We start from the raw sequence: 14947 nt of genomic DNA, 5'->3' as shown, positions 1-14947 counted from the left end.
ATTTAAAGATGAATTAACATCAATTCTTCTCAAACTCTTAACAATAGCTGAAGAGGAGAGAACACTCTCAAATTCATTTTAAAAACTTCTTTTTAAATGTTTAAAAAAAAAAAAAAAAACATTTTTTAGCAGCATTTCCATGATATAAAAGCCAGAGAAGGAAAGAAAAGAAGACAAGGAAAGACAAGAAAAGAAACTACAGGCCAAAATCTCTGATGAATATAGATGCAAGAATTGACAACAAATTACTACAAGTCAAATATAACAGCACATTAAAAGAATCATACACTATGATCAAGTGGGATTTGTCCCTGTCATACAAGAATAGTTCTCTACACACAATATATGTCATCATCACATTAACATATAGAATGAAAGATTAAAATCATATTATCATTTCAACAGATGAAAAAATAGCATCTGACAAATTCAATCTCCATTCACGATTAAAAAAAAACTCTCAACAAACTGGGTATAGAAGTCAATAAAATAAATGAAATAAAGTCACATATCACAAGCCCACACCTTACTCAATGATGAAAGTTAAGAGCTTTTCCTGTAAGATCAGGAGTAAGACAAGACTGTACACTTTCACCACTCCTATTCAACATAGTACTAGAAGTCCTAGTTAGAGCAATCAGACAAAATAAGAGAAAGAAATAAAAGGCATCAGGATTGGAAAGAAGTAAAACCTTCTCTATGCGAAGATGACATTTTTTATAGAGAAAATATTAAAGACTCCATCAAAATGCTGGAAAGATCAGATTAATTATAGCTAAAGTTACAAAGAGTCAGACATGACTGAGTGACTGAACTGAACTGAACTGAAAATTGCAGGATACAAATATACAAAAATCTGTTGCATTTCTACATACTGATAACAAATACATAAAAAATTAAAATCAACAACCTCAGTTATATAATCATTAACAAAAATAAAATACTTAAGAATAAATTTAATCAAGGATCTTAAAGAGCTATCCACTGAAAATTATAAGACATGAAATGAAAAGATACCTCATGTTCATAAACTGAAAGAATTAATATTGCTACAATTTCCATACAACTGAAAGCAATCTACAGACTGGATGCAATCCCTATCAAAATTCCAATAGCACTTTTTATAGAAATAGAATAAACAATCCTAAAATATGTATGGAACCACAAAAGATCCCAAATAGCCAAAGTAATACTGAGAAAAAAGAACTAAGCTGGAGACATTACACTTTCTAATTTCAAACAATACTACAAAACTATAATAAATAAAAAAGTAGAGTATTGGCACAAAAACAAACACCAGATCAATGGGATGCCACAAAAAGCCAAGAAATAAACCCATGATTATACATGGTCTATTATTTTATGACAAAGGAGACAAGAACCAGGATATTCAATGAGGAAAGGACAGTCTCCCCAATAAACAGTGTTGAACAAACATGCAAAACAGTGAAACCAATATCTTACACCACATACGGAAATCAACTCAATATGCATTGAATTCTTGAACATTAAACCAAAGAACTTCTACAAGAAAATATAATCAGTAAGTTCCTTAATATCACCCTAGATGATTTTTTGTTTTAATTTGACATCAAAACCAAAGGAATGAAAGTGAAAACAAACAAGGGTAACTACATCAAACTACTTCGTCTGCATGGCAAAGCAAATGGGAGAAAATATTTACAAATCATATATCTGATTAACAGATTAATATCCAAAAACATATAAAGAGTTCATACAACTGAATATCAATTAAAATAATCCAATTTTAAAATAGAGAGGATTGGAATAGACATTTTTCCCAAGAAGACATACAGGCCACAGGTATATAAAAAGGTATTCAACAACAACTAATCATCAGGAAAATGCAAATCAAAACATTTAGATATAACCTCATCTTTCTTAGAATAATTACTACGAAAAAGACAAAACATAACAAGTGTTTGGAAGGATATGGACAAAAGGCAACCCCTGTGCACCACTGGCTGGAATGTAAATTGGTGCAGGCACTATGGAAACCAGTATGTAAGTTCCTCAAAAAAAATTAAAACAGAGCTATCATGTAATTCAGGAATTCAGCTTCTCGGTATTTATGAAAAACACTAACTTTAAAAGATATATGCACGTCTATGTTCACTGCAGCATCATTTACAATAGATTAAAAGAATTAGATCTGAAAGACAGAATGCCTGAAGAACCATGGACTGAGGTTCGTAACACTCTACAGGAGGCGGTGACCAAAATCATCCCCAAGAAAAAGAAATGCAAGAAAGCAAAACAGTTGCCTGAGGAGGCCTTACAAATAGAAAAGAAAAGGAGAGAAGTGAAAGACAAGAAGAAATGGAAAGATATACCGATCTGAATGCAGAGTTCGAAAAAATAACAGGAGAGACAAGAAAGTCGTCTTGTGTGAACAATGAAAAGAAATAGAGGAAAGAAATAGAATGGGAAAGACTAGAGATCTCTTCAAGAAAAGTGGAGATACCAAGGGAACATTTCATGGGCACAAAAGGTGGGCACAACAAAGGACAGAAATGACAAGGACCAAACAGAAGCAGAAGATACTAAGAACAGGTGGCAAGAATACACACAGGAACTGTACAGACAAAGTCTTAAAGACCCAGATAACCATGATGGTGTGATCACTCACTTAGAGCCAGACATCCTGGAGTGTGAATTCAAGTAGGCCTTAGGAAGCATTACCATGAACAAAGCTAGGGGAGGTGACGGAATTCTAGGTGAGCTATTTCAAATCCTAAAAGATGATGCTATTAAAGTGCTGCAGTCAGTACGTCAGCAAAGTTGGAAAACTCAGCAGTAGCTGCAGGACTAGAAAAGGTCATTTTTCATTTCAATCCCAAAGAAAGGCAATGCCAAAGAATGTTCAAATGACTGTATAATTGCATTCATTTCACATGCTAGCAAGGTAATGTTCAAAATCTTTCAAGCAAGGCTTCAATAGTATGCGAATCGAGAACTTCCAGATGTTGGAGCTGGATTTAGAAAAAGCAGAGGAACCAGAGATTAAATTGCTAACATGTGCTGGATCAGAGACAAAGCAAGAGAACTCCAGAAAAATATCTACTTCTGCTTTGTCGACTACACTAAAGACTGATGGTGTGGATTGCGACGAACTATGGAAAATGCTTAAAGGGATGGGAATACCAGACCACCTTACCTGCCTCCTAAGAAACCTGCATGCAGGTCAAGAAGCAACAGTTAGAACTGGACATGGAACAATGGACTGGTTGAAAATTGGGAAAGGAGTACATCAAGGCTATACGTTTTCACCTGCTTATTTAACTTATATGCAGAGTATATTCTGAAAAATGTTGGCCTGGATGAAGCACAAGCTGGTATCACAATTGTTGGGAGAAACACCAACAACCTCAGATATGCAGATGACACCACCCTAACAGCAGAGAGAGAAGATGAACTAAAAGACCTCTTGATGAAAGTGAAAGAGAAAGTGAAAAAGCTGGCTTAAAACTCAACATTCAAATAACTAATATCATAGCATCTGGTCCCATCATTTCAGAGCAAATAGATGGGGAAAAAGTGGAAACAGTGGCAGATTTTATTTTCTTGGGCTCCAAAATCACTGTGAAAAATGACTGAAGCCATGAAATTAAAAGATGCTTGCTCCTTGGAAGGAAAGTTACGACAAACCTAGACAGCATATTAAAAAGCAAAGACATCACCTTTGACGACAAAGGTCTGTCTAGTCAAAGCTATAGTTTTTCCAGTAGTCATCTATGGATGTGAGAGTTGGACCATAAAGAAGGCTGAGTGCCAAAGAATTGATGCTTTTGAACTGTGGTGCTGTGAAGACTGTTGAGAGTCCTCCGGACAGCCAGGAAATCAAACCACTCAATCCTAAAGAAATCAACCTTGAATATTCATTGGAAAGACTGATGCTAAAACTGAAGCTCCCATACTTTGGCCACTTGATACAAGAGTCAACTCACTGGAAAATACCCTGATGCTGCGAAAAACTGAGAGCAGGAGAAGAGGACGACAGAAGATGAGATGGCTGGATGGTATCATTGACTTGATGGACGTGAGTTTGAGCCAGCTCTGGGAGTTGGTGATGGACAGGGAAGCTGGGCATGCTGCAGTCCATGGGGTCACAAAGAGTCAGACACGACTGAGTGACTGAACAATAATGATATAGAAACAACCTAAGTATCCACTGAAAGATAAATGGACAAAGAATATGTTGTGTATATATATAATAGAATATTCAGCCCTAAAAGAGAAGGAAATCTTGTCATTTGTGACAACCTGATGGACCCTTGAGGGCACTGTGATTAGGAAATATGTCAAACAGAAAGACAAATATATTATGATCTCCCTTGTATGTCGAATCTAAAAAACAAAAAAAATAAGCTCATAGATAGAGCAGACTGGTGGCTGCCAGAGGTGAGGGTGGATGAAATGAGTGAAGAGAGTCAAACAATACAAACTTCGAGTTATTAAATAAGTAAGTCATCACAATGAAACATACAGCATGGTAGACTTGATAATATTCCATTATATATTTAAAAATTGCTAAGAGAGTAGACATTAAAACTTCTCATCACAAAAAAAATTGTAATTACGTGTGGTGACGGATGTTAAAAAGATTTATTATTGTGATCATTTTACAACATATACAAATATCAAATCATTACATTGTATCCATATAAAACTAGCAAAATATTACAACTCAATAAAACATTTTTAAAAATTGAGGGAAGTTTTACCTTAAAAGAAAACAATTTTGTATCTCAAGTCCTTTGGAATAATTTAGAATGGATCCGTAAGTGAAGACTGCATGTAAACTAAAGAAAAATCAGTAAAGATCCCACAAAGTAAACAAAGCAAAAAAACTGAAAAGTAAATAAATTAACCAGTTCTGGAATTTAATGAATGATTAAATTAAAACAAATTCCATCTATAAAATTAAAAATGATCAAAATTAGAACATTTATTGCTGTCAATGGCATGTTAAAACAGAAACTCCTATATCTCTATTGTGAATGAGATACTAGATTACTAGAATCTTTTGAGAAAATAGAGGCATAATCAATTTTACTATTGTTTATTCTTCATAACTCAATACCACTTATGGGAATCTATTATAAGAATGTCAGTTACAGCACAAAGATTTCTCTGTGCTCTCATATTAGAAAAATTCATAATGCCTAACAACAAAGAATAGCAAGGAGAGATAAGAAAGCCTCCCTCAATCATCAGTGCAAAGAAATAGAGGGAAACACAGGATGGGAAAGAGATTTCTTCCAGAAAAGGCAATGGCACCCCACTCCAGTACTCTTGCCTGGGAAATCCCATGGACAGAGGAGCCTCATAGGCTGAAGTCCATGGGGTCGCGAAGAGTCAGACACGACTGAGCGACTTCACTTTCACTTTTCACTTTCATGCATTGGAGAAGGAAATAGCAACCCACTCCAGCGTTCTTGCCTGGAGAATCCCAGGAACGAGGGAGCCTGGTGGGCTGCCATCTATGGGGTCACACAGAGTCAGACACGACTGAAGTGACTTAGCAGTAACAGTAGCAGAGATCTCTTCAAGAAAATTAGATAGCAAGGAAACAATTAATGCATCAGTTCAGTTCAGTTCAGTCACTCAGTTATGTCCGACTCTTAGCAACCCCATGAATCACAGCATGCCAGGCCTCCCTGTCCATTACCAACTAACAGAGTTTACCCAAACTCGCGTCCATTGAGTTGGTGATGCCATCCAGCCATTTCATCCTCTGTCATCCCCTTCTCCTCCTGCCCCCAATCCCTCCAGCATCAGGGTCTTTTCCAATGAGTCAACTCTTCACATGAGGTGGCCAAAGTATTGGAGTTTCAGCTTCAGCATCAGTCCTTCCAATGAACACCCAGGACTGCTCTCATTAAGGATGGACTGGCTGGATGTCCTTGCAGTCAAAGGGACTCTCAAGAGTCTTCTCCAACACCACAGTTCAAAAGCATCAATTTTTCGGCACTCAGCTTTCTTCACAGTCCAAGTACCACATCCATAGATGACCACTGGAAAAACCATAGCCTTGACTAGACGGACCTTTGTAGGCAAAGTAATGTCTCTGCTACTTTTTTTTTAATTTAATTTTGGCTGCATTGTGTCTTAGTTGCAGAGCACGGGCTCAGTTTTTGCAGCCTGCGGCCTTAGTTGCCCATTAGCATGTGGGAATCTTGGTTCCCTGACCAGGGATTGAACTTGTGTCCCCTGCATTGCAAGGCAGGTTGTTAACCACTGGACCACCAGGGAAGTTCCTGTCTCCCCTTTTGAATATGCTATCTAGGTTGGTCATAACTTTCCTTCCAAGGGGTAAGCGTCTTTTAATTTCATGGCTGCAATCACCATCTGCAGTGATTTTGGAGCATAGACTGGCTCAATAAAGACAGAAACAGTATGGACCTAACAGAAGCAAAAGATATTAAGAAGAGGTGGCAAGAATACACAGAAGAACTGTACAAAAAAGATCTTCATAAGCCAGATGATCATGATAGCGTGATCACTCACCTAGAGCCAGACATCCTGGAATGTGAAGTCAAGTGGGCCTTAGGAAGCATCACTATGAGCACAGCTAGTGGAGGTGATGGAATTCCAGTTGAGCTATTTCAAATCCTGAAAGATGATGCTGTGAAAGTGCTACACTCAATATGTCAGCAAATTTGGAAAGTCAGCAGTGGCCACAGGACTTAAAAAGGTCAGTTTTCATTCCAATCCCAAAGAAAGGCAATGCCAAAGAATGCTCAAACTACCGCACAACTGCACTCATCTCACACACTAGGAAAGTAATGCTCAAAATTTTCCAATCCAGGCTTCAACAATATGTGAACCATGAACTACCAGATGTTCAAGCTGGTAATAGAAAAGGCAGAGGAACCAGAGATCAAATTGCTAACACCCGCTGGATCATCGAAAAAGCAAGAGAGTTCCAAAAAACATCTATTTCTGCTTTATTGACTATGCCAAAGCCTTTGACTGTGTGGGTCACAACAAACTGGAAAATTCTGAAGGAGATGGGAATACCAGACCACCTGATCTGCCTCTTGAGAAATCTGTATGCAGTTCAGGAAGCAACAGTTAGAACTGGACATGGAACAACAGACTCCAAATAGGAAAAGGAGTACGTCAAGGCTGTATATTGTCACCCTGCTTATTTAACTTATATGCAGAGAATATCATGAGAAACGCTGGACTGCAAGAAGCACAAGCTGGAATCAAAACTGTGGGAGAAATATCAATCACCTCAGATATGCAGATGACACCACCCTCATGGCAAAAAGTGAAGAAGAACTAAAGAGCCTCTTGATGAAAGTGAAAGAGGAGAGTGAAAAAATTGGCCTAAAGCTCAACATTTTAGAAAAATAAGATTATGGCATCCAATCCCATCACTTCATGGCAAATAGATGGGGAAACGGGAAACAGTGGAAACAGTGACAGACTTTATTTTGGGGGGCTCCAAAATCACTGCAGATGGTACTGCAGCCAAGAAATTAAAAGACACTTGCTCCTTGGAAGGAAAGTTATGACCAACCTAGACAGCATATTAAAAAACAGAGACATTACTTTGCCAACAAAGGTCCATCTAGTCAAGGCTATGGTTTTTCCAGTAGTCATGGATGTATGTGAGAGTTGGTCTATAAAGAAAGCTGAGCACTGAAGAATTGATGCTTTTGAACTGTGGTGTTGGAGAAGACTCTTGAGAGTCCCTTGGACTCCAAGGAGATCCAACCAGTCCATCCTAAAGGAGACCAGTCCTGAGTGTTCATTGGAAGGACTGAGGCTGAAGCTGAAACTGCAATACTTTGGCCACCTGTTGCAAAGAACTGACTCATTTGAAAAGACCCTGATGCTGGGAAATATTGAAGACAGGAGCAGAAGGGGATGGCAGAGGATGAGATGGCTGGATGGCATCACCTACTCAATGAACATGAGTTTGAGGAAACTCTGGGTGTTGGTGATGGACAGGGAGGTCTGGCACGCTGCAGTCCATTGGGTCACAAAGATTTGGACATAACTGAGCAATTGAACTGCACTGAACTGAATAAAAAGTGGTTTAAGTAAATGTATTAGAGTACTTTCATATCAGGACATATTTTTAGACCACTTTGAATGATATTCATTAATAGTTTTAACAATCTGTCCAAATGTGTGTAACTATTTTAAGCAAAAAGAAAAAGCAAAATTATATATCTGGCATGAGTAAAATAATGTAAAAGTAAGCATAGAAAAAAAAACTGGAAGTATATCAAGTGACTGTTACTCAAAAGTAAAACTAGGTTGAATTTTATATTTTCTACTTTGTATTTTTACATTTAAAATAAAAACCATGTATTACTTCTATAAAAAGCTCTTCCATTTTTAAAAAGCCCCATACTCAAACACATCCCTTTTACCCCCAAATATCAAATAATGGGTAAGATTTTCAACAATCAGGTCAGAAAAACTGAAAGAGCTACGAGTAGTTCAGAGTAGGAACTGGACTACAAAAGATGCTGTCTCTGTCTCCAGAGTCTTCGGAAGCCCAGTAGGGACAGAAGGCAGGAGCAGAGGCTGGAGGTGAGGTAGAGACATCAGGGTTCATGGACAAAGATCGTGAAGATGGACTGGTGTAGGCATCAGTAACCCAGACAAAAGGCTGAGGAGCAAGGTATCAGGGAGTCACCTGAATAGAAGGACTGGGGGCACTGGAAGCACAGAGAAAGCTTCCTGCTGGGCCAGATTTGGTCAAAGAGTGAGAGTGAGCAGGGAATTGGGGTACAGTAGCTGAGGGTGCTGAGCATCCTTACTCCTCCCCAGAGTCAGGCCTCCAATCCACCAGCTGCAAAAAATCCAACTTTATCCACCCTCCCTCTTATGTCACCAGATCTTTTCAGCCTGAAGTAAGATCCATGTGGCTATTAGACCAAAGAGTCCTTACACAAAAAGAAAAAAAACCAGTGAAACTCACCAGTCAAAGCCGTTGTATTCATTTGATGATTCTACCCACACGAACACCAAAAGCACAGACATGCAAAATGAAATGACCAGATATGGGTAAAATAATCGTTCTCTCTGGAAACAGAAAGAAGAAAGTATAATTAAGTTCCATTTACTCATGGTATCTCAGAAACATCTGCATACACTCCTCAGAGGTCTGCAGAGCTGTAGTGCAGCATTACCCTCCCCAGGCTAGAGAGACCTCTATATTCTTTTATCCCTATGGAAGCTTGTATAAGCCTGTTTATAACATTTATTACACTGAAATGCAATCATGTTTTTATCTGATACAAATTTCTTCTTTGAGGAAAAGGAACTTTTGTTACAAATCTCTGTATTGCCAGTGTCTAGCACAGTTCCTTAAATGCAGCTGGCTCTTTGTAACCATCTGTTGAATTCATCCACCTCCTGTCTACCAAATGTTTGTTCAGTGATTCATTCACTGAGTCATTCATTCATTCATTATTCATCAGGTCATTTAGCCATTTATTTTCCCAGATTTGAGGAAGGGGAGAAGTAAGTTAGGGAATAAACCTTTTTTTTTTTTTTTGAGTAGTTTATCTTGCACAAATACAAGGCCAGGGATTTCAAAAGCTACTTTCATTTTCTTCATTTCTCAATATAGTTATATAAGGTATTGGTAACCTCATGTTGCAGAAGAAAGAACTAAGTCTCAGAAAAGTAAAAGTAATTCACTCAAGGTCACACAGCCAAGAAGTATCAGATGCATTGCCCAGATCTGTGAGGCCAAAGCCAAGATGGAGGATATCTTTATGGAGAAGGTGAACAAACTGAGCCTTGAAGGTAGCTCCCTGCACTGAAAATTATATTACAAGTCAACCAAATCAGAGGTTGTCAAACCCTTCCTGGGAACATTAGGTTTAATTTGCTACCTGAGTTATAATCCTAACATTTCTATATCACATGGATGAAAAATTCTGTTTCTTTGTGTCTTTCACACTGCTTGTATTCTGCAAAACATGGATTTAATAATCCCTGCCTTGTGCAAAATATGGGGTTACTGTGAAGTAAGAATTAAGAACTAAAATAGAAAACAGAGAGTACTGACAGACCCATTCTGATGAGAGACATTATAGGTATCAAGGCACTAAACCACAACTTCTGCAGTGTAGGAAGCTGAAGAGAACAGGTTTTGACTCAGGTTATACTCACTCTCTACATAAAATATGTGTTGACTTTGATAAACATGTATCAGATAAAGTTACTCCCCTGCTTACAAGACTCCCAGATCTTCCCACTATACAAAAATATAATCCCAACTCCTTGCCATGACCCAAAGGTGCACATGATCAAGCCTTGTCCATCCCTGACCTCATCCCACTCTACACATCGACTCCATTTCTGAACTCCAGCCACGCTGGCTTTCTGTTTCTAGAATATGACCAAATCTGTTCCCACCTCAACAGTTTCACAGTTCCTGGTTCCTCTTCCTGGGGTATTTTTGCCCTCAGATGTACACATGGCTGGTTTCACCTTTATATTTAAGAGATTGCTCACATGACATTGCTTCAAAGCATCTTCTCTAACCAGGTTCCCATCCACCTAACCCATTTTCCTATGTATTATCTTCAAAGCTCTTATCACTGTCTAAAACCATCTTTCTTCATTACTGTTTATTACCTAACTCATCCCACTAGAATGTGAGGTATAGGAAGGCCAGAGGCCTTAGTGGTCTTACTCACTTACACACATTCAATAAACTTGTTCTTATTGAATAAACACATCTCCTTATTTTGATTCTCACTGTTGTCACTCTTGCTCAAAAATTCAAAGGCTCCCCACTGTTTACAGGACAAAGTTCAAATATTTTAGGCTGACATAAAGATGCTACATAATTAGATTAAAATATTCTTTTCCAATCTGATCATTTATCATTTATCACCTTACCTGCACATAAATTCAATACTGGAAATTTGTTTTTCCCTAAACACACCACTGTGCTTCTCTGTCTCTGGACTTCTGAGCACTGCATTTCCTCCACCCAGAATCCCCTATACCATCATTCCTATAAGTGGAAGATGACTTCACACGTCAGTGACTCCAAGAACAGTAAAATGACAGCTAACATTTATTTAGTGCTAACTGTATGCCAAGCCCAGTTCTAAGTATTTACACATTTTATCTCTTCTTTCCTCCCAACAAACTCCATTGGTGGGCACTGCTGCTACCCTCTCCATCATTTAAATGAGGAATCAATCACTGGAATGTTAGGTAACTGGCCAAGGTCCCACAGTGGTTAAGCTCTAGTTTGGAGATAGTCAATGATGAAGTCATAAATTGAATCCAGCCAGCCTTTCCCCAGAACACAGGAATTTGTTCTTTTGCTATATGCTAGACTTCTTCCCCTGAGCATAAACAGGGCCTTGAGAATTGCCCAGGGACTTTGAAAATTGTATAGTTTAACTCCCTCTGTAGAGAGGCTCAGAGACGGCATATAACCAGCCCTAAAGCAGAGCTGAAACAAGCACCAAAACGTACTCCCAGGCACTGGTCCAGGGACTTTTCCATTATACCACACTGCCTCCAATGCCACCTTTCCTAGGAAACCTACATTTTTCTTTCACTCAATATCCTCTATAGCTCTCTTATAACTTACTTCATCATTCCTAAGTAATAAATATTTGTTGCATCAATTTGCTGTTCTACATTTTTACTATCACTTCATTAATCTAGGACACCAACATCTCTAACCTTGATTACTACTGTTGCTTTTCTCTTTGAAGGCAAAGACACCTTTCTGCATTACTTTTGTACTGTCTAATGCATCTTCCACATGATCCAATAACCATTCCAAAACATAGCTCAGAAAACAATAGCAGCTTAAAATCTTTAGGAACTCTCAATTCCCTACATGGAAGAAGTCAAATTCTTCAAACCATACTACATCTACCAACTTCCTCTCTACCTTCACTTCCCATCACTTCTCCATTCATATCTTCTGCTCCACCTAAAATAAACCTCAGACCAAGCCTTTTGACTCCTCCTCCAATTCCATTTCTTTTGCCACCCTCTATTCTTTATCTATCCAATTCTTAATCACATGTCACATTCTAAACAAAGTTATTTTTGGCTCCCTCCCTTATAACATGGACACAGACGTGCATGCATATGAATACACACACACAATTATACCATTTCTCTCAGTATATTGAGATTAAATGTATACTTGTCTTTTCCTCCAGTAGACTGTGAATTCCTTGAGTAGGTACAATGCCTGAGGAACTTGTGTTGTCCTCAGTCACTGGTATAGAAACCAAATATCTGGTGGGGGGGAAGATACATGGACTGAAGGACACTCATGCCTAATGGGAAACCTCCCATTCCCAATGCTTTCCTTGAGCTCCCCATGTCAGACAATAGAAATCAGTAATCCAACTGGTCAGAATACCAGACCCAGGTAGACCGAGTTTATAATTAAGTGAAGATACATAATATGGCCGTCCTTTTCTCACATCAGTGTGCTCATCATTTCATCTCTTACATCAAAGTGCCCAGCACAGAGGCCCAAAATATGGTTTAAAGAAAGAAAGAGGTGATCAATGAGGATATACCACATGCTACCACTCAGCCTTACCAGTGATCCTTCATTAGAGAAAATCAAATACTTGCCTGACCAATAATAAAGGAACACCTTATTTTCTACTGGCTGGTTTTTGTTTTTCATAAGCACAGCTCCTTTCATAAGCACAACTCACACTGAAGAGAGATTTAAAAATTCAACTATTCCTATACTCCACAGCCAAAAACATCTGACTGACCTAGATCTTACTTTTTTCTTCCAGGTTCACTTATTAAAAAGAAAAGATGAATAAGTTAATAACAGAATGACAAGAAAGAAATTAATAATAAAAGTGAAAGAAAACAAGCACATGTTTCAGGAAAAGTAACTGCGGCCCCAGAATTGTGGCAGACCTTTCACAGAAGAGCTACAGCCCCTGCCCAGTCCTGAAGACTTTAGTGAACCTGTATGAGGATTGGAACCAGCCCATGTTCCCCAAATTAAGAAAATGTGATCCAGCTTCTTCCCATCTCTCTGTACCAAAGAGCAGCACTGTCCATGTTTAAATTTTTTCTCCTGTTTGATTTTCCAGTGGCAGCTGTAGCAGCCAATAATGGTAGTAACAAAGCATTTGTGGTTGAAGATGTGTAAAATCCATGGAGTATCCTTTTTTTGTTTTCTTGTCTGGCTCTGAGGTTCAATCTTGTTGGCCTTCATAGGCATGGTTCACCTTTTTGCTGTAATGACAAATAAAACAATCAGGATCTAGTAGTGTCTTCAAATGTTTCCTACCCTACCATTCTATAGAAAGTTCCATCAAAATAGATGGATTTAAAATTTTTTTACCATCTAGGATAATGCACTAGATTTGGTATAGAAGATGAGAGCTTCATCCTATCTCTCCCATTATCTACTTGAGTGTTTCCTGCAGTCATTGCACCATTCAAAGTTTAGTTTTCCCAGCTCTAAAAACAGGACCATGTTCTCTGCCCTAGACAACTAACAGACACTGAAGGCATCAAATTCAATAACATGGAAAGTAAAAATTTTTTTAACTTTATTATGCTCTTGAAAAAACCTGAAAACTTAGGCAACACAAAGGAGTTACATCAAAAACACAGTCTTTGACTAATAAGTGACTCAGACACACAGCTGCCTGCCCTTCATAATCCAGATGCTTTAAAAGACTGATAAAGAGAAAAACCTCAAAACTAGCTAGCAAAGAAGACATACTACATGTAGAGGAAAAAAGGTAAGAATGTCTTCTTAACATTCTTTCAACAACAAAGATTTCTCATTGAAAACAACACAAGCCAGAAGACAGAGGAGCAACATCTGTAAAGAACTTAAAAAATGAAAAAAGTTAACCTAGAATTCAGAACTCAGCAAAAACATAAAAGATGAATGTGAAATAAAAACCTTTTCAGATATTTGAAACAGTAAGAATTAATCAATAAGTGATTTATACTATGAGAAATTTTAAAGAAAGGCATTGAGTATGAAGGGAAAAAGTACCTGGTGGGAATCCACATCTACATAAAGGAATAAAGTACACTGAAAATATTAAATATATCAATGGATATAAAATACTGTTTTTATTTTTAAAATTATTTCAGAATTTAATAAACTGTTTGAAGCAGAAGCAAAAAAAAAAATGACTATTGTAGCTTATAACAACTATAAAAGTAAAATGTATGACAATGATTCCAAGGCCAGGAGCAGAAAATGAAACTACATTGCTGTACAGTTCTCATACTATATATAAAGTGGTGCAGTATTACTTGAAAATAGAGTCGAATATGTGAAAAAAAAAGTATGCTATAAACTTCAAAGTGATCTCTGGAAAAAGGTGCACATATATAATAAGTCAAATAGGAGATAAAATGAAATCATAAATATTACTCAAACCAAGAGAAAACAAGAAAAAAAAGATACATAGAACAGGAGAACAAATAGGGAGCAAATAGTAAATGCCAGATTTAAGCCTAAATACATCAGTGTGTGTTAGTCACGCAATCATATCTGACTCTTTGCAACCCCATGAACTGTAGCCCACCAGGCTCTTCTGTCCATGGAATTCTCCAGGCAAGAATACTAGAGTGGCTTGCCGTTTCCTTCTCCAAAATACAGCAGTAATTCCTTTCAATGCAAATGAACTAAATGCTCCATTTTAAAAAACAACAAAATTGACTAACTGGATTAAGAGAACAAGCAACAAGCAGCTCCTCACAAGAGTTTGGTTTTGAAGGGTTAATGCGGCCACAATAGGGAAAGTGGAGATGTGCTGCTTGCAAACAGGATGTTCTGCCAAGGAGATGGACACAGCCTTGAGATTAATGGTCCCTTGCAAATAAGGGAACATTCCCTTCTTGTGATAAGGGCTCTGGACAGACTCTGCAGTAGGCCGGAATTTCACTCCCTTTTACTGTA

At 37.9% G+C, this 14947-nt stretch overlaps 1 protein-coding gene across 1 annotated transcript in view; it reads right to left on the bottom strand.

The window, feature by feature from the left end:
- Positions 1-13234, bottom strand: part of LOC128069094 (glycerophosphodiester phosphodiesterase domain-containing protein 4-like) — a 148834-nt gene extending 135600 nt beyond the window's left edge. Inside the window, exons 1-2 of the mRNA XM_052662383.1 lie at positions 13058-13234; positions 8969-9072 (exon numbers count right to left, since the gene is read on the bottom strand). Coding sequence (XP_052518343.1) covers positions 8969-9072; positions 13058-13234 — 281 coding nt within the window. The remainder of the gene's footprint in view (positions 1-8968; positions 9073-13057) is intronic.
- Positions 13235-14947: the final 1713 nt, after the last annotated feature.

The sequence above is a fragment of the Budorcas taxicolor genome, chromosome 25 (genome assembly GCF_023091745.1).
Source record: "Budorcas taxicolor isolate Tak-1 chromosome 25, Takin1.1, whole genome shotgun sequence".
Lineage (NCBI taxonomy): Eukaryota > Metazoa > Chordata > Mammalia > Artiodactyla > Bovidae > Budorcas > Budorcas taxicolor.
This window is presented reverse-complemented; position numbering and strand designations above follow the sequence as displayed.